At 36.0% G+C, this 27,222-nt stretch overlaps 1 protein-coding gene across 1 annotated transcript in view; it reads right to left on the bottom strand.

The window, feature by feature from the left end:
* Positions 1–7,801: 7,801 nt before the first annotated feature.
* CRISPLD1 (cysteine rich secretory protein LCCL domain containing 1) overlaps positions 7,802–27,222 on the bottom strand; it is a 50,779-nt gene continuing 31,358 nt past the window's right edge. The window contains exons 7-15 of the mRNA XM_055546851.1: positions 25,455–25,595; positions 25,222–25,282; positions 25,047–25,113; positions 24,735–24,865; positions 21,747–21,790; positions 21,579–21,651; positions 17,745–17,820; positions 11,897–12,027; positions 7,802–8,875 (exon numbers count right to left, since the gene is read on the bottom strand). Of these exons, the coding sequence (XP_055402826.1) occupies positions 8,824–8,875; positions 11,897–12,027; positions 17,745–17,820; positions 21,579–21,651; positions 21,747–21,790; positions 24,735–24,865; positions 25,047–25,113; positions 25,222–25,282; positions 25,455–25,595 (776 nt within the window). The 3' untranslated portion in view covers positions 7,802–8,823. The remainder of the gene's footprint in view (positions 8,876–11,896; positions 12,028–17,744; positions 17,821–21,578; positions 21,652–21,746; positions 21,791–24,734; positions 24,866–25,046; positions 25,114–25,221; positions 25,283–25,454; positions 25,596–27,222) is intronic.

Genomic DNA, 27,222 nt, shown 5'->3' with positions numbered 1-27,222 from the left:
TGTCAGCAGCAGCAGGCCATAGGCAGGGACTTTTAGCCAGGTCTCTAGGGAATTCCTTTGGATCCCAGGCAGCACCAGGATGTTGACTGATGGAAACTACTTGGGAAGCCTGACTCAAACAGGCTCTGTGTGTGCCTCCATAGCACCACGCCTTGAGTCCAGCTGCAAAGATGTTTCTCTCTCCTCTTCCAGAGTGAGGTTGAGGGAACTGCTATCTACCCCAGGAAGATAACGGGATGGAAAGAGTTGGCCCAGGTTCACAAATTTTCATGGAATGCTCTGGAGTGTTTGCTTAATACTAGCCTGACTCAAAAAGAGCCATGAGAGAATAAATGAAACCATTTCTGGAGCTCCCCAGGACCCAGGAAACAAGCTCTGATCAACCAGAGTGGCTATTCCTTGATCAGTGGGAGCACTTCACAGAGACCCCAGAAAGATTAGACCTTAGTGACTAAACAGTCTCTGCATAGTGATTAACAGAAAAATCTTAAAAGGTACCAAAGGAAATAGAACCATTATGCAGAGAAATGACCACAAAAATCTCCTCAGAAAATATGTTAAGCCAGAAGCAGTCAATGACATGACATCTTTAAAATGATAAAAGCAAACAATCACGAATGCAGAATTTTATATCCAGTGAAAATAGTTTTAAAAATTAAAGAAAAATAAGGACTTTTGGAGAACATCTGTAATAAAACACAGAAACCAAAAGAGTAAGTTGGACTCCATCAAATTTATGTTTTCTGCTTTCCACAAAACACCATTCAAAAAGTAGAATATATATGTATGTGTGTGTCTATATATACACACACACATATATATATATACTTTAAGATATATATCCTTGTACATATATGACAAAAGCCTTGTGTCCAGGATATATAAAAAAACTTGCTATAATTCAGTCATAAAAAGATAACCAATCTAATTTTTAAATGGGCAAAAGTTTTGAATAGACACTTCACTGAGTAGATATATAAATGGCACATGAAAAAAATCTCAACAGGCAAAATAAATGCAAAATAAAACCACAATAAATGAGAGAGGATTACATGTGTGTTGAACAGATAAAATTAGAAAGATTAAATATAATCAAGTTTGCCAAACAAGCAGAGCAACCAAGAGCTCTCCTACATTACTTGTGGGACTGTAAAATGGTACAACCACTGTGAAAAAATTGGGACAGAAATCATTTAAACACATATTTGTTATATAATCCAGAAATTTTGCTACCTGTGTATCTAAGAGAAATTAAAATATGTGTATAGGCAAAGTCTTGTACCTGAGCGTTATTTGTTACCTAGAACATGGAACATTCATCTACAGTAGATGAATGGATGAATGAATTGATGGATATTAATACAATAGAGTACTATTCAATGATTAAAACTGAAAAACTACTGATGAATGTAACAACATGAATAAATCTTAAAAACATTATGCAGAGCAAAAGGAGCCAGACATGAAGTAGTAATATACTACATAGATAATTATAGTTATATGAAACCCTAGAGAAGTTAAATCTATTCTTGATAAAAAGCACAACAGTGATTGCTGAATCTGGGGACATTTGGCAGATTGACTGGGAATAAGCACCACAAAATTGGCAGAGGGGATATGGAAATGTTTTATATCTACATATGATGGTAGTAAATGCAAGTGTATACATTTGTCAACACTCTTGTAGTTTAATTGTGTCCTCCAAAATTCACATTTAAATCTTAATCTCCAGTACTAGGAATGTGGTACCTTATTTGGAAATAGAGTCATTGCTGATGTCGTCAGTTAAAATGAGGTCATTGTTGATGACTTCTGTACTTATAAAAAGGGAAATTTGGACACATGCACACATAAAGGAGATGTCATGTGCATATTGGGTTTATGCCACATGCCAAGGAAATGCACAAGAGTGTCATCAAATGAACAGAAGATAGAAGCGAGACATGGGACAAATCATTCCCTGGAGCATTCAGAGGGTGCATGGCCCTGCCAGAACCTTGATCTGGGACTTCTAGTCTCCAAACCTGTGACTAAGTTTCAGCAATAAATTTCTTTTGCTTAAACCACTCATTTTGTGGTACTTCATTACAGCAGAATTAGGAAACTAATACAACTCATCAAAGTATATAATAAATGCATGTTAAGTCGCAACAGTTGTGTCCGATTTTTTGTGGCTCCATGGACTGTAGCCCACCAGGCTCTTCTCTCCATGGCATTCTCTAGGCAATACTAGAGTGGTTTTATTCCTAGTTTTTTAAGGAATCTGCAAACTGTCTTCCATAGTGGCTGTATCAATTTACATTCCCACCAACAGTGCAAGAGTATTCCCTTTACTCCACATCCTTTCCAGCATTTATTGTTTGTAGAGATTTTGATGATGGCCATTCTGACCAGTGTGAAGTGATATCTCATTGTGGTTTTGATTTGCATTTCTCTAATGAGTGATGTTGAGCATCTTTTCATGTGTTTGTTGGCCATCTTTATGTCTTCTTTGGAGAAATGTCTGTTTAGTTCTTTTCCCCACTTTTTGATTGGGTTATTTGTTTTCCTGGTATTGAGTTGTATGAGCTGCTTGTATATTTTGGAAATTAATCCTTTGTCAGTTGTTTCATTTGCTATTATTTTCTCCCATTCCGAGGGTTGTCTTTTCACCTTGCTTATAGTTTCCTTTGCTGTGCAAAAGCTTTTAAGTTTAATCAGGTCCCACTTGTTTACTTCTGTTTTTATTTCCATTACTCTAGAAGGTGGTTCACAAAGGATCTTGATTTGATTTATGTCGAGTGTTCTACCTATGTTTTCCTTTAAGAGTTTTACAGTTTCTGGTCTTACATTTAGGTCTTTAACCCATTTTGAATTTATCTTTGTGTATGGTATTAGGAAGTGTTCTAATTTCATTCTTTTACATGTAGCTGTCCAGTTTTCCCAGCACCATTTATTGAAGAGGCTGTCTTTGCCTCATTGTATATTCTTGCCTCTTTTGTAAAAAAATAAGGTACCCATAAGTGCACGGGTTTACTTCTGGGCTTTCTATCTTATTCTGTTAGTCTATATTTCTGTTTTTGTGCCAGTACCATACTGTCTTGATGACTGTAGCTTTGTAGTATAATCTGAAATCAGGAAGGTTGATTCCTCCAGCTCCATTCTTCTTTCTCAAGACTTCTGTGGCTGTTCAGGGTCTTTTGTGTTTCCACACAAATTGTGAATTTTTTTGTTCTAGTTCTATGAAAAATGCTAGGAATAAAACCACTATATGACCCAGCAATCTCACTCCTAGGCATATACCCTGAGGAAACCAGGGTTGAAAAAGACACATGTATCCAATTGTTCATTGCAGCACTATTTATAATAGCTAGAAGATGGAAGCAACCTAGATGCCCATCAACAGATGAATGGATAAAGAAGTTGTGGTACATATACACAATGGAATATTACTCAGCCATAAAAAGAAACAGATTTGAGTCAGTTCTGATGAGGTGGATGAACCTAGAATTTATTATACAGAGTAAAGTGAGTCAGAAAGAGAAAGATAAATATTGTATTCTAATGCACATATATGGAATCTAGAAAAATGGCACTGAAGAATTTATTTACAGGGTGGCAAGGGAGAAACAGACACAGAGAATGGACAAATGAACATGGAGAGAGGGGAGGAAAGGGTGAGATGTATGGAAAGAGTAACATGGAAACTTACATTACCATATGTTCAATAAATAGCCAATGGGAATTTGCTGTATGGCTCAGGAAACTCAAACAGGGGTTCTGTATCAACCTAGATGGGTGGGATGGGGAGGGAGATGGGAGGGAGGTTCAAAAGGGAGGGGATATATGTATACCTATGGTTGATTCATACTGAGGTTTGGCAGAAAACAACAAAATTCTGTAAAGCAATTATCCTTCAATAAAAAAGATAAAGAAAAGAAAAAAATACTGAAGTGTTTTGCTATTTCCTCCTCCAGGGGCATCTTCTCGACCCATGGATCGAACCCACGCCTCTTACATCTCCTGCAATGGCAGGCAGGTTCTTTACCACTAGCACCACCTGGGAAGCTGTCAATAAGTGCAAACATTTTCTTAAATGTAAATTACACCTCAATAAATTTGGTTTAAAATGATTGAATCTAGTTCATTAATATCTGAAATAAAGTCCTTGTAACTTTGGAGAGTTCACATGGAGGTAAGTTATATAATCTTTTAGAATCTGCATTCTAATGCACAAATTTGGGAAAGTAATCTTGCCTCACAAGTTTGTTGTGAGAATCAAATAATGTATATGAAATGTAAAGCAGTATTTCTAATATGCTGCTGCTAAGTCGCTTCAGTTGTGTCCGACTCTGTGCGACCCCATAGATGGCAGCCCACTAGGCTCCTCTGGAGCTCAATACATTTTATTCCTTCCCCTGGAATGAATGAAAGCAGAAAGGTTTCCAGGGGCTAGGCGGGGAGGAGTGCTATTTTTTGTTCTGTTTATTTATCTCTGTTTTTCATTGTATTGTTACTAATGAAGTTGTTTTCATATGACTTAAAAAAAAGTTTGTTTTAGCATAAGTGACCCTAGCCATGAAATTACAAGATGTTTGCTACTTGGAAGAAAAGCTATGACAAACCTAGACAGCATATTAAAAAGCAGAGACATTACTTTGCTGACAAAGGTCTTTATAGTAAAAGCTATGGTTTTTCCAGTAGTCATGTATGGATGTGAGAGTTGGACATAAAGAAGGTTGAGCCCTGAAGAATTGATGCTTTCAAACTGTGGTGCTGGAGAAGACTCTTTAGAGTCCCTTGGACAGCAAGATCAAACCAATCAATCCTAAAGGAAATTAACCCTGAATGGAAGGACTGATGCTGAAGCTGAATCTCCAACACTTTGGCCACCTGATGCGAAGAATTAACTCATTGGAAAAGATTCTGATGCTGGGAAAGATTGAAGGCTGGAGAAGGGGGTGGCAGAGAGTGAGATGATTAGATAGCATCAGTGGACATGAATTTGAGCAAGCTCTGGGAGATAGTGGAAGTCAGAGGAGCCTGGCATGCTGCAGTCCATCGAGTTGCAGAGTCAGACACAACTCAGCAACTGAACAACCACAAAAGACCTCAGTCAGGCTGGGACTTAACATTTTTAAAGTTATTTTACATCAACCCATACAGTTTTAAATATTTATTTCTGATTTCTATTTCATCTTACATGCATTTCTCTTTCTAAAAGTGAGCTTATCAGATGCTGTCTTGGGTAGGCCCTCTGTTTTCATCTTCATCAGTGTAGTCATAAATATAGTTGACAATTAGAGTTTCAATTAGAATATATTTTCAGCAATTGTTGAAAAATTAGTTTTCACAAATGATCTAGTACAAAGATATTTGCTTATCAGCATTGTTTTACACTCTGATTATTTTGCAGACTATGGCAGGGATTGGAGAATAAGAAGAAAAGAGAATATCTATCTGCTAAGCAAAATAGTAGATTTCTAAAAAGTTTGTCTTTTAAAAATCTCAAGCATATAATTTAGCCTTTAATTCCAACGAAAAGTGAAGGAGGTTCAGATAATTTCACTAAACTATTTCTTCAGCTCCTAAATATTATGGTGCCAGGGATGAAATACATCAGATAAGGGTTTTAAATCAACATAAACAGTGTAATTCTGTGCTCAGTAAATTAGCTGAAACCCCAAATAAGAAGTTGATATATTTGTAAAAATTACAGATGTGTTTCTTTGCTTAGTTCACCATGTTCTTCAAAAGAGTTTATATTTCTTCTAAGAACATTGTAGAAATGCTAAAGTCAAGACTTCAAATTACAATAGTGAAATAGAAAAACATAAAACATATAATTTGTCAACATATTTAGGAGAGAAAAAAAATTTTGACTACTTTATTCCACTTGAAATGCACGAATGTTTTTTATCAGATGAAGAATATTAAAGTAATAGTTAACATGTGGTCTGGTAAGCTTTGAAAGCTAAAATAAAGATGTTAATACTACCTTATAAGCATTACCTCTGTTTTAAGTCCACATTTAGAATGTTTTATCAATAAACTATTTTAATTAGCTTTAATATTTTATCTGCACAATGTCTACTTACATCATCAAGAATTAAATTTGGAATTGTTAAAATATTTATTCAATAATACTGACTGTTTATGGAGGATATATACTGTTTCTGGAGTAGAGAGACAGGTTAAGAGTATCACCATTTTCAAGGAAATTATCCTAAAATTTAAAGAACTAAATATAAGGCAAAATTTTTAAATTAATATGGTCAAATTAAAAAGGCCTATTAGAGAGCATCATTTTATCCTTACCAAGACTCCAGAAAAATTCCTGGAGTATTTCACATTTAGTTAAGTGCTGAAGGATCAGTACTATATTATGACAGATGCATAGTTTCCCCAAGCTAAATAACAACAAATATTATTATAAAAATACTAGTGATTAAAACTAATGTATTGTTAACATATGTTAGTCAACTAACATATTGACCACATATTGTTTAATGTTCTTTTAAGTAGGTTGTACATGATATCTCAATTAATTCTTAGAGCAATCCTTATGAGGAATTATTTGTCCCATTTTTCAAGTGAGGTAATTGAAGCATGAAAGTGAAGTGAAAGTCACTCAGTCATGTGTGATTCTTTGCGACCCCATGGACTATACAGTCCACGTAATTCTCTACACAAGAATCCAGGAGTGGGTAGCCTGTCCCTTCTCCAGCATATCTTCCTGACCCAGGAATTGAACCAGGACCTCCTGCATTGCAGGTGGATTCTTTACCAACTGAGCTATCAGGTAAGCTGATATTGAAGCATAAAAAGGGGTATAACTTACTCCAGGCCACACCCTGTGTAGAAGAGCACAGATAGGGAGCAAGACTATGAAGGGGATTAAATGCTTCAAGATGATTTGGTTTTCTTAAATAATGGAGTCTATGGAAGAGAGAAGTTACAGTAAAAAATTAATGATGTACTGAAAAAGAATGGAGAGGAACCAAATGAAAAGGCTCCTCGTGGAAATACTGCAATGGTACAGAAAACTGATGATGAGTAGCTAAACCAGAGTCAAATATAACAATTTTTACACTGACAGAATTGATGCAGTGTCCCTGCTTGGGGGAAGGAGTAAGGAACAGAAGCTGAATCTGACTCAAGTTTACATTTTAATCACAGTATTTAAGAAGGTGTATGTGTATTTCAGATAAAAGATGATCCTATACAATTTGCTTTAAAAATCTTAATAAATGGATACTTCTTGATTACCTATATTTTGAACCAATTTACAGCCAATATTTGAAAACTGATCATGATGTTAGTTTCTTCATCATTCGCTCTTCAGCAGCTATTTATATGAGCCCTTCTTTTCTTTCCATTTTTGGTATTATCCAGCTCTCTTGCTTTCTCTGATCCCAGCATGTAATTTATCTCTCTTTTATCTGTTCCTAAATGCCTACTCATTTCCTTTCTAAAAATATTTGAAGTATTTGTTGTCAATTTTTTGTAAACACTTTGTATCTTTTGAAGTCTTTCCTTTTGACTTATAACCCTTTTATTTTTTTTCCAAAATTTTCCCATGATATAATGCTTCTAACTATATGATATATGATCGTCTATCTTCTCTTTCACAAATACCTAAATAATCACAGTGACTTTGAGGACAGCTGGTATGAGGGGTGTTGCTTAGATTAATGTTGATAACCCAAATTTAAAAGATTCACATAATTTTGCCAACTAAAGATAATTTCTAAATCAAAATAAGGATACAAAATGGACTAAAGAAAATACTTTGAAACATGATTAATTTTAATATGTTTACAGGGAAAGAGTAGATTCACCAGAAGAAAAAAAATTACCAAAATTAACATTTTACAGTTTTTTAGTCTTAAAGCACAATACATTTTCCATACAAACAAATATATCACCATTACAGATACAATAATATGGCAACATTTATACACAAGGCTATTTGCCAGTAAGAAAATCAGTGGCAATGGTGATACAATACATTAGTTCATCTTTGTTAAATTTTTTGCTATTATACTTCCTGGCCTGCAGGAGTATTTGCCAGGATAACACTATAAATGTGTGACCTCAGTTTGAACAATACATAGAAGGCTCTGGTTGCCCATGCTTAATCCTAATCTATTATAGGATCACTAGAAATGATTTCGTACCACTACTCTAACATAATTCCATTTACTATTAAGGTCATTCCCAAGGAATCAAACAGTTTAACAGATTCACTTGGATATTAAGAAATTATTTTATACAAAATAAGTGCAACATCAGGATTTAATATTCTATATACCTAAACTTAATAGAAGAGAAAAACTATACAGGTATTTCATTGAAAATTATTTGATATTATGTGAAGTAGGTAATCATAACACTGAACCTGGGAAAATAAAATCTTTTTCATCCTTAGCGTTACTGTTTTTATTACTGTTTTTAAATGCACCAGGTGATCTTCTGAGGACCATTCACATTCAATGTTTATTTTCATGTTACTAGTGGCATATACAAAGCACCATATAACATAATATATGAAATGTAGAATAATTATGACTATGTAATACTGTAGAAATAACTGCTAAGAAAATATAGCAATATTTAACACAGGATTTCTAAAACCATTACATATTCATTATTTTTCCCAAAGCTAATAATGTCCCATGTTTTATTTTACAGATGTAGTCTATCAAGATTTATATGCATTTGACCCTTTTGGGGGACTGAAAATAGCTGATATCTTCTGTACAGTAATGTTACAGTTTTATACAAACTTAAGAAATGTGGTATTTGGAACAGTCTTTACAATCCTCTTCCAACTGTTCCATTTCACATAACAGCAAATACTCTGAATGCCTTTCCTCCTGGAGGATTCTGTAAGCTGCAAAAAAAAAATACACAAAGTACATTGATGTCATCTCCATGCATAATCCTTCAAACAAATCATGCTTTCTTATGACAGTCAATAAAACAGCTCTGTGAATCCAGATGGTCATCTTTCTCAAGACTACTATAGTTTATAGTTCTTGGAAAGCTTGAGTGGGGATGACATAATTCTTTAAATCATATGCTGGCTACAAGTTTACTAAAGAAATTTAAGGTACACAGAAGTAATATTGGTACTTTATATTAAACTTCAAAGATTCCAGGTCATGTTTTCATACATTACCACCTTTAATTCCAATAAAGTAGAGTTAAGCAGTTCTTATGCCATTCTACTAGGGAAATACTAAGATCCAGATTTACAACTGACTGGCATGGTTATAAGTTTGTGGTGTTGGTGTTCAGCCACTCAGTTGCGTTTGACTCTTTGGGACCCCATGGACTATAGCCCGCCAGGCTCCTCTGTCATGGGATTTCCCAGGCAAGAATACTGGAGTGGGTCTCCTGGGGTTCTTCCCGACCCAGGGATCAAACCTGCATTTCCTGTGTCTCCTAAATTAGGCAGGCAGATTCTTTACCACTGAGCCACCTGGGAAGCCCTATGTAGCTGGCATACGTATTAATATTTTTAACATATGTGGTTTAAAACAAATCTTAGGAAATTTAATGGTCAAGTCTGGAAGGTTCTAAGTATTTCTTAACCGAAATGGAAACATGAACACAAAAACAAATAACTCAATCTCTTTTCAGAAAAATTCTAAAACAGAACTTCAAAGCAATGTAGAATCATTCCTTTTACTCTTTAATAAATTATTTATATGCTCTTTGACAATATTAATCAGGGTATGTTTTGCTTAAATGCCTCAAATTTAAATCATTAATCATCATTTATTCTAATCAAATTTAAACTTTTGAAGTCTATACTTTTGCACAAAAGTTTATTTTCTAAACAATACAAAAAAGCTTTTAGAGATAAATACAATAAATGCTATGGGGATACAAAATGTAATTTATTTTATATATGTATTCATGTACTACAAAAGGGGAGAATTTTAAAATGAAGAAAAGAATGTTAGAAGTGTGCACATACCACATTACACAGTAACACACACACACAGCAGGTTTTGCATACAAGCATATGGCTAATTGGAAGGCATTTTTATTTGTAGGAAACAAATTGACAAAATGCCCTAGAAAGTGTCTTTGTACACACTGATACACTGGAAAAATGTGTTATTTCCGAACTTACAGAACTAGTGCTGAATCTGATTTCTGACACTGATTAGTTATATGACCTTGGGCATATCATTTAACCTTTCTGAGCCTCAATTAACATACCTATAAATCAGAGTTTATAAAACCAACTTTATAAGGGTACTGGTGGAGCCAAGTCCATATACTTAAAGGGCCAACAGCATCTGAAAATTCATGGTAGGTGTTCAAAAATAGTCTCAGTTTTCTTAGGATATCATCTATCTTGTTTTTAAATAAATTTTTAAAATATGATAGGTAAATGAGACCACATTACTCAATTTAGCATATAAAACTGCATTATCATTCTCTTTAACTCAATCTCCTTTGAAGTGAAGTGAAAGTCACTCAGTCATGTCCAACTCTTTGTGACCTCAAGGACTATAGCCCACCAGGATCCTCTATCCATGAGATTCTCCAGGCAAGAATACTGGAGTGGGTGGCCATTCCCTTCTCCAGGGGATCTTCCCAACCCAGGGATCGAACCTGGGTCACCCACATTGCAGGCATATGCTTTACCATCTGAGCCACCAGGGAAGCCCTAATGTACTTTATATAACATATATATATATATATATAAAAATATAATATATGTGTGTGTGTGTGTATATATATATGACATGATATATAAAGTAGAGAGAGAGGGTGACAGATGGGGGAAGGGTATAGGGAATGAGCCTGTTGACCTTTTATTGAAGAAATTCTTAGGATATTCCATGTTTGACCATTAAATTTCCTCATGAAATTTTTTCTTGAAACCATAAATGTTAAATATATTAGTAAGTATGATGGCAATACAATTTCAATTTTGTTCAGATTTAAGAAACAGTAAGTTAGTACTCTAGGGCGAGCCAGATAAGCCAGGTTGTTGAGAAGTCAACTTCTTAACAATAGCCTCTTGATGATACAGTCTCATTGGAAACTAGATGCTAAATACAAAGCTGTCATTTGATGAAGAATGGCACCCAGATGCTTATGTGAAGGCAATCCAGATAACCCACATGGCACATCCTTTGGTGTTCTTTAGAAAAACTTTACCATATGTGCAAACAAACCCTTGAAGAACTCAGTAAACGTTTAAAATTCAGGAATTTTCCTGTATCTACACAAAATGCACAGACTTAATTCTACTTCCATAAGTACCAATGATTTGAAAAATTACTACAGGGTTTTTGGTTTTTTCTCTTAACTTGTAATTATTCCTTGATAAAGCCAGTTACATGCATTTTTCTCAAACCACTGAAATATGTAATACTAATGAGCCAAATATAAGATAACCTGAAAGGGTTCATTTATACCATGCTAGGCATCCAACTTCCAAGCAAACAGAGAATTTGGTTCCAGAGAAAACTGGGCTCTGTTTTTGTCAAATACTTTGTCAGATAACTGGATTAGAGAAATATTCAGTGCCTTGCTCACCTAGAAAGAATTACATATAAATACTAATCTAGAAAATCCGAAAGAGGATGAAAGAAATTTCCTTTTTATAAGATCAGTTAACAAAAGAATGGTTCTGACTCGTAATCCGATTTTCATGTTGATTTTTATAAGCCTGCAGGAGACAGGCACCTCTGGTACTACGGCTCCTCCCATCCCTGGAAGACTCACTATTATACAGCCTGCAAAAGAAGCACACTGGCTTAGTCACAAAACCTCAAAGCCATGCAGGGTGGCTGTAAAGCCAGCATAAAGGGAGAGATGATATATACAAAAATACATATTATATATGTATGTTTATAAATATATATGTACACATATGTTAATTTACCTTTCTGAGAAGATTCCATTCTGGAAAGAAGCAGTGTAAGTCTTTCTTTTGTCCACAGGCATCACATCAACATAACCCCCCTGATTCTGAACCACGCCAGCATGTACAGCGGCTCTGCAGATACTGGAGAGCTGAGGAAGCAAGGAAAAACCCACCATCATTAGCAAATGCTTGCTGAATTTGTCCAGTCTTCTCTTCAACTGGACATACGGTCACTGACATCCATCTCTCTACAGATTCCCAGTAAGCAACTACAGGATGATGTTTTGTGCATAAAGGAATCTTTCAAAAGTCACAAAGTGTTAGTCGATGAGTCGTGTCCGACTCTTTGTGACCCCATGAACTGTAGCCCACCAGGCTCCTCTGTCCTACCCATGGAGTGGGTAGCCATTCCCTTCTGCAGGGGGTCTTCCTGACCCAGGAATTGAACCCAGGTTTTCCAGCACACCAGGCAGATCCTTTAACATCTGAGGCACCAGGGAAGCTCATTCAAATTCACAAAGTTAAAGCCAATTTTGATCTAAGACTTGGTTTGTGTATTTTTGTAAACAGTGTGATTTATTTCTTGACCCATATGTAAATATTTAGAGTCTCATTTCTTTTTTTTTTCTTTTTTTTATTTTTAAAGTTTACAATATTGTATTGGTTCTGCCATATATCGAAATGAATCCGTATTTCTTTAAAACTTATTTGAAGCTAAGTTGTGGGTTTGGGGTTTTGTTTGTTTGTTTTGGTTGGGGGTGGGGAGAGGGAATGTATTTTGTACCCTGACAATCCAGGTAGATTTGGAAATCAACCCTGAAGATTCATTGGAAGGGCTGATGCTGAAGCTGAAGCTCCAATACTTCACGCACCTGAATTTGAAGAGCCGACTCACTGGAAAAGACCCTGATGCTGGGAAAGACTGAAGGCAAGAGAAGGGGGTGACAGAGGACGAGATTGCTGGATGGCATCACCAACTCAATGGACATGAATCTAAGCAAACTCCGGGAGGTAATGAAGGACGGGGGAGCCTGGTTGTGCTACAGTCCATGGGGTCACAAAGAGTCAGACACAACTTAGTGACTGAACAACAACAAATCCAGTTGGAGATATCTTGTGGTTTAAAGCAAATGTCCTATTGAAAGCAATTCAAATATCAACAAAATTATTTCAGGTTAAAGCAGAAAATAAAGAAAAGCCAATGCTGAGCAAGTGGAGATCTGAAGGCCAATCTTTAGGGTGGCTGCATGGATAAGATCCCTTCACCAGCTAACCGTCCAAACAGCAAACTTTAACACTATTGTCCAAGCAATAAAATACAAATTAGCTCCTTTTATCTCTTCAAGGGCCTATTTATTATTCTTAAATTTCAGCCTTTGGGACTTCTCTGGTGGTCCAGTGTTTAAGAATCCACCTTGCAGTGTTGGGGGACACAGATTCTATCCCTAGTCTGGGAGCTAAGATCCTACATGTCACAGGGCAACTAAACCTACGCCCCACAACTAGAGTCCATGTCACAACTAGAGAATCTGCGTATTGCAGAGAGGGGTCCCACGTGCCACAACTAGGAACTGACATAGCCAAATCAATCAATAAATATTTTTTAAAAATTGAGCCTTTGCTAGTCCCCACTCCAGTCACTGACCAAATGTTCCCAGGCTGGATTATCTGCACCCCATTTATATTCAGTTTTGACTTTAAACAACTCACACATAGTTATGGGTATCTCTATAGTCCCTTTTCCAACATATAAGCATGTATTAAAAACGGGGTGGCTTTTCCTATTAGATAATAAAATCTATGCAGAGAAAACCTGCCCAAAAGAATAACCCCAAGAAGAAAAATATGAAGTAACAATCATAGCTTCTACCTAGATGTGCAAGGTCTATCACTCTGTTTTGAACGTTCTGACATGAAGTACCAGGAAAGTTCTATATTCGCATTCTACCAGTTATATAATCAGAATTGAATGAAACTTCTATAAAGGAGAGAATTGTTTCAGGCCCAAAAAACACTGCCATTTTTTACACGACTTAATTCTATAAGTCAATGCTTTTCTTTTGACCAAATAAAGTCTTCTGTAGATTTTAATATCTCCTTTCATCCAAATGTTCTACCAAAATTTGTCTACCAAAATAGCTGAGTAGAGCCTGAGGAAATCCCACAAAAACGAAACACTTAAACTGTTTCAGTATAAAGCAATCTATGCCATAGCCCCAAGGGTCTTTTCTGAACCCACTGGTGTGCTCTTTTCTTATCTCTATGCACATATGAGTGACTTAATGTGCTTTTTTAAGTTCACATAGGCATGTGCATCTTACGTGACCTTGCTTTATTACTGTGCTCTGAACTCCACGGCATCAGTCAGTATTTATTAGATCAGAGAGACCGAATGCCAAGCTGTTTAATCCTTTTCGTGTTTTTGCTATATCACAAAATACCATGCATCTAAAACCTTGAATCCTTACTCTGAAGAATCATTTTATTCACCATTTAAAGTCCCTAACTGAATTAATATTTATGTCCAATAGGGTTCATAACAGATGGAATTAAAAGTAACTCTGTACACATTTCAGTACTTATCCTGTTCTGTTAAAAGGGTATTATCAGCATTTTTCCCAAGGCAATAAAAGTGCTTAGATATAACATTCACTAAATCCAAGCACTTAATATGGTTTGAAACTATTGTTTTGCCCATAACTCTGCAGTCAGCAGGCATTCCAATTTGAGTTCAAAGGTCAGAGGAGATTTTCTTTTCCTGGTCACACTTGATAAGAACTAATATATCATAAAAAGAAAAATATTTCTCTGTGAAATCAGTGGAACGTTTTTAATGAATGCAGAAATTCACTTCATCTCTAACAAATGAGAAATAAAAGCTCAAAGAAAGAGGGTGTACAAGTTGTAACTCTATAAATGGAAAGAGAGAGAGAGAGAGAAAGATGGGGAAGGGAGAGAGGTTGGGAGATCGTTTCTCATTTGTCCATATCTTGCGATTCGTGGGGTCGCAAAGAGTCAGACACGACTGAGCGACTGATCTGATCTGATCTGTATCTTTAAAGAGATAATGTATTTTGCAGGGGGAGTGTGAAAATTATTTCATTAATGGTTGATTCTGTACTTAGCACATAAAAATATTTATATTTCTAACTTACTCTGCATAGTAATACACAATATTTTACCCCATTTCACTGAAATAAGATAAAAATAATCTCAAGCTAACAAACCCTTAACTCTATCAAAGAGATAGCTTATAGGAATAAAACCATATAGGATATTTTGAAAGATTTTCACTAGACATGAATAAAATTAAATTATTTTACTTAAAGGGACAATTCGGGAAGAATGATTTCTTTAGAAATGTCTGATGGTTTTATATTTGCCCATTCATATATCTATTATTTTTTTAACAAACTTTTCTGTGCAAGGTGTTTGCTGAATCACTGAATGTTCTAAGTTCTGTTAAAGCAAGTAGGAGCCACAGATTCGATCACTGGGTTGGGAAGATCCCTGGAGAAGGAAATGACAACCCACTTTATAATACCTATGAGAACTTGTTAATTGCTAAATAAAAAGGAAAAAAACAAAACTAATAGGGTTAAAGAAAAGCAACATTAAACTTAGCTTCTTTACAGAGACAGTGGCAGTAATTTAGGATGTAAAGAATGACCATGACCATGATTTTGACAGAAAAATCAGAGAAAGGGTATTTACAAACAGAAACAAGAAGCTAAGCACAAACAGTGAGGACCACTGAATTAAGACACCAGCAGGATTTAAGTTGCAGATAAGAAGACTGCAATTCTTCCCTGGTGGCTCAGATGATAAAGAATCTGCCCACAATGCAGGAGACCAGAATTCGATCCCTGGGTCAGGAAGATCCCCTGGAGAAGGGAATGGCAACCCACTCCAGTATTCTTGCCTAGAGAACCCCATGGACAGAGTTGCCTAGTGGGCTACTCCATGGGATTGCAAAGAGTGGGAAATGTCTGAGCGACTTTCACTACTACTACTAAGATGACTGCAAACTCAGAGCTGGAGACAGACTTAGATTTGGAGAATAATTTCAGGGATAAAGGTGAACTAGGAAAAACAAACAAACCAACCTGAACATAAATAAATTCACCAAGGGAAATACAAGTGTAATACACACATTTCAGGCCTCTTTTTCCGATCATATTCCCACAGTATTCTATTGAATAAGTGCATCAAGAATATACTTCTTAAATTTGTTTTTGTAACTCTTTGAATGAGATATTGGTGAAAGTGAAAGTCACTCAGTCGTGTCCAACTCTTTGCGACCCTGTGGACTGTCATCCATGGACTTCTCCAGGCCAGAATACTGAAGTGGGTAGCCTGTCTCTTCTCCAGGGGATCTTCCCAACCCATCTGCCACCTAAAATCTAAACTTATCAGCATGGCTTAATATTTAGATTCTCCAATTACATGTTTCAAAAGCTGGATCTCTCCCTTCATCCCTCACACTAAACTGGCTATAGCTACTTTTAGTTCTAATTCTCACCAGCTCAAATATAAGCAAACCTGCTATGACCATTTGAGATTTTGCCATGCCCACACAATTTGATGTGTGCCAAGCTGCAAATAAGACAGGCTTTGTTGCTATTGTTCAGTTGCTAATTTGTATCCAACTCTTTTGGAACCCATGTACTGCAGTCCACCAGGTTCTTCTGTCCATGGGATTTCCCAGGCAAATGTGCCATGCCCACTTTCAGCTCACTTGCTCTCACCTCCATGTCTCTGGAGAAGCCTTCCGCCCCACCTAGAATTGTGCACTACTCCTCTTTACCAGCTCACTTGAAACCTGGATTGGAAAGCACCATTTATCCACACCGGAGAAGGCAATGGCACCCCACTCCAGTACTCTTGCCTGGAAAATCCGATAGATGGAGGAGCCTGTTAGGCTGCAATCCATGGGGTCGCTAAGAGTCGGACACGACTGAGCGACTTCACTTTCACTTTTCACTTTCATGCATTGGAGAAGGAAATGGCAACCCAGTCCAGTGTTCTTGCCTGGAAAATCCCAGGGACGGGGGAGCCTGATGGGCTGCCGTCTATGGGGTCGCACAGAGTCGGACACGACTGAAGTGACTTAGCATAGCATAGCATTTATCCACACTGAAGCCAAGACAGCTACTCTTCCTGGTCCGCCCCAGTGCTGGCATCCATTACAATACACCATCAACTGGTTTGCTTTTGTGTATCTTTTAACGATTACCTGTTTTTGATACTATGCTACTTTTTAAATACTCATTTGGCAGTGGAGAAACTGTTTATAAATTTGACAAACTCTAACTATCTAGTTTATACTTCAAAAATCGAAGAGCCAAAGGAAGATTAAAGAAAAGCAAAATGCTTGATTCTTCTCAAGGATGCATCCAAGCTATTTTAGTGTCTGATATAGAATAGAATATGCAAAAAAAATTTATTCAACATAAATTATGCATGCATATTTCCATATGGATATTTATTTTCACTGCTATTCATGACTGACTCTTTTGAGAATATGTGTATCAACACAAGAGTCTTCTTTTTTTTTGTATACAAATGAAAATATATACATTTAAATATATATGTGAGTATTTTGGATGGATAGATAAATTAGTGCTTGCAGGCTTACTCCTGTCTGACTCTTTGCAACCCCATGGACTGTAGCTCGCCAAGCTCCTCTGTCCACAGAATTTTCCAGGCAAGAATAGTATTCTTGCCATTTCCTACTCTAGGGGATCTTCCCGACCGAGGGATCAAAACTGTGTCTCCTGCATTGGCAGGTGGATTCTTTACCACTGTGCCACCTGGGAAGCCCAGATATATAAATACCAAGACCTACATAAATTAGGATACTTACATCAGAATAAATTCGAGTTCCAATTACACGAGCATAATGTGGATTTGCCTGCATACAGTTACGAGGACAGTATACTCTGAAAAATAAAGACATATTTACAAATACTAAGTAGCTAGTTACTTTAGTCTTTCTTAGTAGTAAAACCATAGATATGCATACACAAGAGTAAACTCAGAATTCTAAACCCTACTCATCTTTTTATTGAAGTATCGATGGTGTATAAAGTATGTTATAGGTATAGAATAGGGTGATACAGAATTCTTATAGGTTATATTCATTTATAGTTATTATAAAATATTGGTTATATTCACTGTGTTATACAATACATCCTTATAGTTCATTTCATACATAATAGTTTGTGCCTTTTAATGCCCTGCCTCTGTATTACTCACCCACTTTCCTCTCCCCATTGGTAGCCACTAGTTTCTTCTCTGTATCTATGAGTCGTTTTCTTTTTTTGCTATATTCACTACTTTACTATATTTTTTAGATTTCACATATAAGTGATATCATACTATATTTGTCCTTCTCTGTATGACTTATTAAACTTAGCATAATGCCCTCAGGGTCCATCCATGTAGTTGCAAATGGCAAATTTTTATTCTTTTTTATAGCTGAATAGTTTTTTTCTTCTGAAATAGGTCAATTGTAGAAGCCAGGCAGCAGACACAACTGCTTCTACTTACTTATCCACTTCCAGCTTTTGGCACAAATGTGTTTCTTTTTTTCCCTCACTCTCTTTCAAAAGAAATTTAGCCAGAAAGCTTTCTAATTTGTGACTTCAAAGCAGAAAGATACATCAGGAAGTACTTTTCTCTCAGTATCCAGAAATTTGGTAACTAATGTGGGTGCAGAAATTAACAAATATATAACTTGGAAAAACTGAACCACTGTCTGCCACATATATCTCATAGTTTCTTTTCTCTATGATCATATCTTTGGTATCTTATCCAGTTTCATGGTTTTCCTGAAAATTTCACTGTCATCTATAAACTGCTGATTTCCAAATTTACATCTCTAGTTGGGATATTCTCTTAATTCTAAATCTGTATTTATATATCCTGTTGTTTATTCAATATCTCCACTTGTTTTTGTTGTTGTTCAGTCGCTAAGTCATGTCCAATTCTTTGCGACCCCATGAACTGCAACATGCCAGGCTTCTCTGTCCATCACTATCTCTCTGAGTTTCCTCAAACTCATGTCCATTGAGTCGGTGATGCGATCCAACCATCTCATCCTTTGTTGCCCCCTTTTCCTCCTGCTTTCAATTTTTCCCAGCACCAGGGCCTTTTCCAATGAGTCAGCTCTTCACATCAGGTGGCCAAAATATGGAGCTTCAGCTTCAGCATCGGTTCTTCCAAAGAATATTCAGGGTTGATTTCCTTTAGGATTGACTGGTTTAATCTCCTTGCTGTCCAAGGGACTCTCAAGAGTCTTCTCCAGCTCCACAGTTTGAAAGCATCCATTCTTCAGTGCTCAACCTTCCTTATGGTCCAACTCTCACATCCATACATGACTAATGGAAAAATCATAGCTTTGACAATATGGACCTTTGCCGGCAAAGTAATGTCTCTGCTTTTTAAAATACTGTCTAGGCTTGACGTAACTATTCTTCCAAGGAGCAAGCATATTTTAATTTAGTGGCTGAAGTCACCATCCACATTGATTTTATCTCCACTTAGGCCTAATAAACATCTCAAATTCAGCATGTTTGAAACCAAATTCCTAATCTCCTCCTCCAGTCCCCCAAATCTTCCTTCTTTAGGCTTCCTACAATAAATGTCAACTCCATTATTTGGTTGCACAAGCCAAAACCTTTATTCTAGCCTTAATCTCCCTCCTTACCTCAACCTTATATTCAACCCAGCAGCAATTTCTATTGGGTGTACATTGAAATAAACTCTGAGCATCCTGAAGTACCATGATCACTGTGACTCTGGACTCTATCATCTGACACCTAGTTCACTACAATAAGCTCTCCTATGCTCTCTCTGCTTCCAATCTTGCCCCTTCCAATCTACTTTCCCCACACACTTATACTGAAGAATACAAGTCCAATCATATCATTTCTCTGCTTCAAATATTCTAGTAGCTTTCCATCTGATTCAGAATAAAGGACAAGATCCTTACAATGACCAATAAGCCCTGAATACTGTCTTCTTATTACCTCTCTGACATTATATCCTCCCTCTCCTTCCACTTTCTCACCCAGCTCCAGTCACACTGGCCTAATGGTTATTCTTCAAACATATGGAATAATCTTATCTTCTGGGTCATTGTGCTTATCTTTCCCTCTATATGGAATGTTCTTTCTCCAGATATCCTACTCACTTGCTAATACCTTAGCTCATTTTTTCAAAGTTTCCAAAAGGTTTTTGATTTAAACATAGAGTTCAATTATCAGTGTTCAATAAGTCACATGACATTAAAAAAAATCCACTCCCAGAAATTAAGAAACTTTCAAGTGGCACTTTTTAAAATTGATTGGCTCTTCAGAATTCATTCACACACACACACATAAAATAAAAGAAAATCAGAGCTAAGACTGGAAAAAAAAACATAATTCATTCTACATAGTAAATCAGAGTCTCAACAAAATGCATGCACGTGTGCTCAGTCATGCCCAACTCTTTGCAACCCCATGGACTGAAGCCCGCTATGCTCCTCTGTCCATAGGATTCTCCAGGCAAGAATACTATCGTGGGTTGCCATGCCCTCCTCCAAGGCTCAGCAAAATGACCCTATGAAAATCATTATTTGATGAAAGTATCAATTATTTTCCTAAAAGTATTGTAAACAATATTTCAATTGCAACTATCTTTACCAATTAAAGCAGGTCTTCTGCAAGGCAGTTTTTAAGAAATGGCTACAATTCTTATTTAAATTTCATGTTCCTAAAGTCTGTATGACTCCAGAGTGTATATAACTCCTGGAGCATCTAAACCAGAGCCATTTAAATACAAGTAATATGTGAATCTGAGTTTTTATAACCTTGAATTAAAGGGTTGATTTTAATAAAAGACGCCTTCTGTTGGAGGAAGGGTATCCCCACTGACAACAAAATTGTTTTTGTATTTGAGAACTGTTGAACATTCCCTGTCCACCCTACAGGGGCAAAACCACCTGCTCTGCCCTTAGGACCAGGCTGTGCAGGCTCCGCCTTGACCATACTTAGCACTTGGTTTGTGGAAGACCAAGGTCAAACACAGTTCAAACTGAGTTAGTTTCTACTTAGGTAAGTTCAGTTCAAAGAAAGAATGTAGGAGCTTTTTGCTTGTTCATGTTCCAATCTCCGGTTTTAACACCTTGTTATTATATACACTTGCGAGAATGTAGACAGTGATCTAGTATTTCTTTCCTTTGACTACAACTTGCATTAAGTTTGAATAAAAATGCTGATACATTTCAACAGTACCTCCTTTTACATCTAATTTTAAGGAAAGATGTTTGGCCCTGATGTGACCTGGATCTGTGAGAGAGTCATGCAATGACCTGACAAGTGACTGATGTGTGTAACTTGTCACTCACTGGGCGGCCAAGCCTCCATAAAGCTGTCGGAATGAATATATGGGTTTTTTTTTTCCAATGTGAAAACAAATATTTTTCATAGAGACGAAGACAAAAAATTTTCAAAAACCTACATATTTTGGAGAAAGTACACTAAGAATGCCTGGAGTGCATGCAGTGTGTGGTGTCCATTGCTCCTACTGCTAGCAGTTCAAGACCAAACACCCTTGAGTCCTAGAGACACCAGGTTCTCAGGCAAAAGCAGCTGTCCAGGGTAAAAGTCCCCCATTCACTGGTTAAAAATGAAGAAAATCTAAAACACAGTACCTCGGGCAATGCGAAGCAGGCTTATGGAAAGGACAGAGCTGCTCCACTGTTGTTTCACAAGTGACAGCCTGAACTGAAGTATTCAAACACAAAAAAATTAGTGAATCCTTTAGAAACAATAATATGCAACAGAGCAATAAGAAAATAAGATGAAAAAACAGCGCTAACCTGTTACTTTAGAGACTGTGAAGGAATTGGCAGACTGATATTTGCTAAAGATAAAAATATAAAAATTTCAATCATCAACATCTTACATGCATTGACATCAACATAAATTCTTACATTTTTTAAGTCTGTGAAATTTGATTTCATCTTAAACATTTTATTTAAATATCTAGACTAGAAGTAGTATTAGAATTAATCGTCTATTTTATGCCAAACCCATATGACCTTCAAGTATGAACCAAGTCGATACCATTCTTGATATCAGAGAATGACTTCTTTTCATTATCAATCTCAAAAACTTATAGGTAACAGCATGAAATAATACACATTTGTATCTATATATTTGTTTCTTATTAAAATTAAAATTTTCAATATACTCGTGCTCTGTCATCACAGAACCAATTTATTCTTTTGAAAAAGTCAATACAAGGCACTGTAAAAAGACTGCTAAATAATAAGTACCTTAAAGGACTGTGCATTATTCATTTTTTGTTCCCTCTAGTACTCCTTATATGCATTATTCAAGCAGGAATAAAAGAAAAGGCATACCATTATATATGAAATTTTTAATTGGTTTATCTATACCAGATTTTCAGAAAAACATCTATTGCAAAAGGTAATGCTTATTTGTGATGGTACTTTAATTTGACACACTCTGCAAATTTCAAGAGAGTTTCTAAAATAAATAATAAAAAACAACTTAAAAGAAAAAAGTAAATAATAGGATAAATGTTCTCTTTTTTGTATTTTTTAGTAATAGGATAAATGTTCTTTAATGCAACACCCAGTGTTTGCCTTCCTAAAGTGAATACTTAACACTGATTACTTATTGATGGTAATTAATAAATATCTGTTGGGTGAATAAGTTAATAAATAAGTGTTTCTATAAAACTTTTACTTAAGAGAATAATTGCTAATGTCTGAAAAACACACATCAAGCCTTTGAACAAAACTGTATATATACCACATCATCCCACCAGTTTTTAAGGATCTTTAATATAAAAAAATTCTTTCTAATTGTGAATTCCCTGCTGTGGAGTTTTTTGCAATTGTAGAGTTACAAAGAAAGGGCGACTATGTCATATTTCCTAAGAAAAGGCATCCCAAAATGAGATTCAATAATGTTTATTATTTTACACAGGAGAAACTACAAAGCCTACATTTCAAAAGTCTACATTTTTCTATTTTCTACAGAGACTATATGAAAATATTTTGTTTTAGAATAATATATTTACTATGTTTAATGGGACAAACATTTCAAAAGTTAATCAATGCTTTTGTTGTTGTTCAGTCATTAAATCATGTCCAAGTCTTTGTGACCCCGTGGCCTATAGTGCCCGCCAGGTTCCTCTGTCCATGGGATTTCCTAGGCAAGAATACTGGAGTGGGTTGTCATTGTCCTTCTCCAGGGGACCTTCCTGACCCAAGGATAGAACTCATGTCCCCAGCACTGGCAGGCAGATTCTTTACCATTGAGTCACCAGGGAAGTCACCAGGGAATTATTCTTTTATGCTGAGTCAAATTACATTTTAAGGAGAAGAAAGGTGACATGATAATTACATATTTAGAGACTTTTCAAAATGCTCTTTTATCTAGTACTTAATTTATCTTATTGGCAAAGTCAGTGTTGCATAAAATAAATAATTGTCTTTAAACAAGAAAGGAAGAATATGCGAATCAATTAGTCTTCTTGGGCATTTTCTGTCACAGGTGAAATATGCATTGTTTCACAATGGGAAAAACTATAAATTTGTACATTCTTAATGATACGATATGCAGATGACACCACCCTTACGGCAGAAAGTGAAGAGGAACTAAAAAGTCTCTTGATGAAAGTGAAAGTGGAGAGTGAAAAAGTTGGCTTAAAGCTCAACATTCAGAAAACGAAGATCATGGCATCTGGTCCCATCACTTCATGGGAAATAAATGGGGAAACAGTGGAAACCGTGTCAGACTTTATTTTTCTGGGCTCCAAAATCACTACAGATGGTGACTGCAGCCATGAAATTAAAAGATGCTTACTCCTTGGAAGGAAAGTTATGACCAACCTAGACAGCATATTGAAAAGCAGAGACATCACTTTGCCAACAAAGGTTCGTCTAGTCAAGGCTATGGTTTTTCCTGTGGTCATGTATGGATATGAGAGTTGGACTGTGAAGAAAGCTGAGCGCTGAAGAATTGATGCTTTTGAACTGTGGTGTTGGAGAAGACTCTTGAGAGTCCCTTGGACTGCAAGGAGATCCAACCAGTCCATTCTGAAGGAGATCAGCCCTGGGATTTCTTTGGAAGGAATGATGCTAAAGCTGAAACTCCAGTACTTTGGCCACCTCATGTGAAGAGTTGGCTCGTTGGAAAAGACTCTGATGCTGGGAGGCATTGGGGGCAGGAGGAGAAGGGGACGACAGAGGATGAGATGGCTGGATGGCATCACTGACTCAATGGACGTGAGTCTCAGTGAACTCTGGGAGTTGGTGATGGACAGGGAGGCCTGGTGTGCTGCGATTCATGGGGTCGCAAAGAGTCGGACACGACTGAGCGACTGAACTGAACTGAACTGAATGACACAAAATTTAAAATTTAGAGTTTTAGCATTATCTGCATAAGTTGGCTCAATGGTAAAGAATCCGCTTGCAATGCAGGAGACACAGATCTGATCCCTGGGTCAGGAAGAGCCCCTCGAAAAGGCAATGGTAACCCACTCCAGTACTGCCTGGAGAATTCCATGGACAGAGAAGCCTGGTGGGTTACAGTCCACAGAGTCTGCAAAGAGCCAGACACGACTGAAGCAACTTACTTAGCATGTATAAGCAAAAGGGTTCAACTGAATTCAGAGACTTTTCCTTCTTTTTGCCCATGGATATTATGTAGCTGAAATAAGCCTTTCTATCCTCTCTCTTTATAAATTAAATTCTTCTGTGCTTTGTTCTAAAAGAAAGTAACTCATTGTTGCAACTTAAAATCTCTGGTCACAAGATTATTCAGGTACTTACCCAACTGTTTGAACACCATTTCTATTGGATTTGATGAAATAATGTTTCCTCCCTTGTCTAGTGATATCCACCCAACCACCATCATTGTCTATTATCCCGTAATGAATTGCAGCCCTACAGATACTGGATTGCTGGGAGAAAACAAAGAGAGAAAAGATGGTGAAAATAAGAATTCTGCATGGGATACCACTCATTACTATTTATGGCTTTAAACATTTCTTAGCAAAATATCCATAAATACATAAACTATTTTTTCCATTAAAAATCAAATATTATTTGAAAGGAGTCTATCCTCAAATTTATAATACTTACCATTTCATAATGTACACTGCCAATAACTTTAGCTTTACTATCCAAACAGCCAGCAGGGCATTCATATCTAAATGAAAGAAATGGGAAACAAAATTTAGCCTCTCTGAATGTCTGTATAAAATGAAAGTATTTTTGTATCTTGTCAATTAATTTTGAGTGCAATCATAAATATTACCTATTACAGGTTGTTCCTTTGCACTGATCTCTTAATCTTACTTCACAAGAAACAATTTGAGCTAAAATTTAAAAGATAATAATAATTTAGTTGATGTACAGCTGCTCTGATTCATCCATACAGTCTAATGCCAAGTTTTTGCCACTCTAAAAATGTTCAAGATTAATAAAATATAGTTGAATATGTCAGCAATGTAGACTTTACAATTTCTGTAAATAATGCGGAGGTCTTACACATTTGCTGTGTACTTATGACTTCGTTTCTGTTACTGTCGTCGGCTACTGTCCGGACGTGGGTGTCGTGGACTTGTGACTGCTGCCGTTCAATTTCATTTGTTTCTTCTTCTTGAGGGGGATAGTAACTGTCTGATCCTTCTGTCAGAGAAAAGGATTTAAGAAATACGAGTTCTTCTTAAATGTGCACAAATTATCAAGAATGACACATCTTTATATGCCTGTGTAACATTTAGTACTACTAGAAAAATCCATACTGTATATTGGCACATGTTTTGGCTTACAGTAGTGACCTTACATACTGCATTGGAGTAAATAAAGCAGGTGCATAATCTTTTGAGCCCTTGATTCATTTATGCTACCATTTGGCTAACATCAAATGGAATCATTTCTAAGCTTTCCTTATATTTGAAAGTAAAATCAATGACTCGCTTTCATAATCACACCATGAAATCTATACAGTGATCTAAATGAAGTTAAGGCTTAGTGACTTTTCATTTCTTTTCTCAAATGAAACCATCTTTTCAGGAGGATAACACTCAAAATTTTCAAAAGAATCACATTTAAAATTCTCCTGAAAGGAAATTCAACCTAAGAAGAATTGACATTTCCTTGTTATTTACCACAATATCAGTTTTCATGGAAAAGTTCCTATTGTAGAAGGAAATTCAATGTGCATAAAGAAATTCAATGTGCAGAAATTTAAATTTAACAATGGAAAATATGCAAACATTGAATTTAATATTTTTTTCCAGGCTGGCTTATATCAAGGGCTTGATGGGCACATTTTGAAAATGTGGTTATTTTCATGTATGTCCAAGAATTCAGAACCTAAAAAAAGGAAGTATGAATTCAGAGGAAAGTCAGCTTTAAAAAACATTGTGGTCACTGACAATGGAGCAAGCAGGTTGGAGGTTTGGGGGTAGAACGGATGGAAAACAGACTCGCACACAAAGAAAAATATTTTTAGGAATTAAAAATGGCTCATATAACAGAGTGAAATATATGGTTACTTCTTGTCTACTTATTATACCTAATGAGCACTCAATCATTAAGGGAAAAAAGATCTCTGAGTAGTGAAAAGTGGCTTCATTTACACATATTTTCTAATACACTTGGTCTGCATTAATCTTCATTTAGTCATCATTAAGAATAAAGTAGTACAAGAGAGTAAAATGTTCACTTGGATACCCAATAAGAGGATGACCTTCACAAAGTTTTATCAGGTAAGTTTTATTTTCATGTGCTACAAATAAGACACCATGCATTTCATTTACTTTACATTTACTTTTGAGGACATCCAATGTATACGAGACAGCACTTTTTGCAACAGTTTTATAATATATTTTATGTGTATATATATATATGCACATATATTGTTATTTTGGCATGAGAAATTATATACTTTTGCAGTAAGAAGCAGAGAATTAGTATAATTCATTGGGCATGGTTCAATAAGAGTCACGGATAGGTATTTAGGCAAAAATTTTTAAAGCACTTAAAATAAATTGTGTTAAATTACTAAATTCTTCAAAAAAATTGACATTCATGGAAATAATTCTAGTCAACACTATATCAAGATGGTTTTTAAGACTGTAAATATACTCATCACTCTGGGATAATTTCAAAGTAGAATTAAGTGGTCATCTGAAGCAATCATGCAACTTTCCTTTAAATACAAATTAGTGTAATAGACTTATTAATGCTATAAATATTCTTAAAATATTTTAAATGATTTTTCAGAATATTGGAAAGAGAGTTCTGAAAA

This window comes from Bubalus kerabau, chromosome 14 (assembly GCF_029407905.1).
Source record: "Bubalus kerabau isolate K-KA32 ecotype Philippines breed swamp buffalo chromosome 14, PCC_UOA_SB_1v2, whole genome shotgun sequence".
NCBI classification, from domain to species: Eukaryota; Metazoa; Chordata; class Mammalia; order Artiodactyla; family Bovidae; genus Bubalus; species Bubalus kerabau.
The sequence above is the reverse complement of the archived record's forward strand: the minus strand, read 5'-3'. Positions and strand labels throughout refer to the sequence as shown.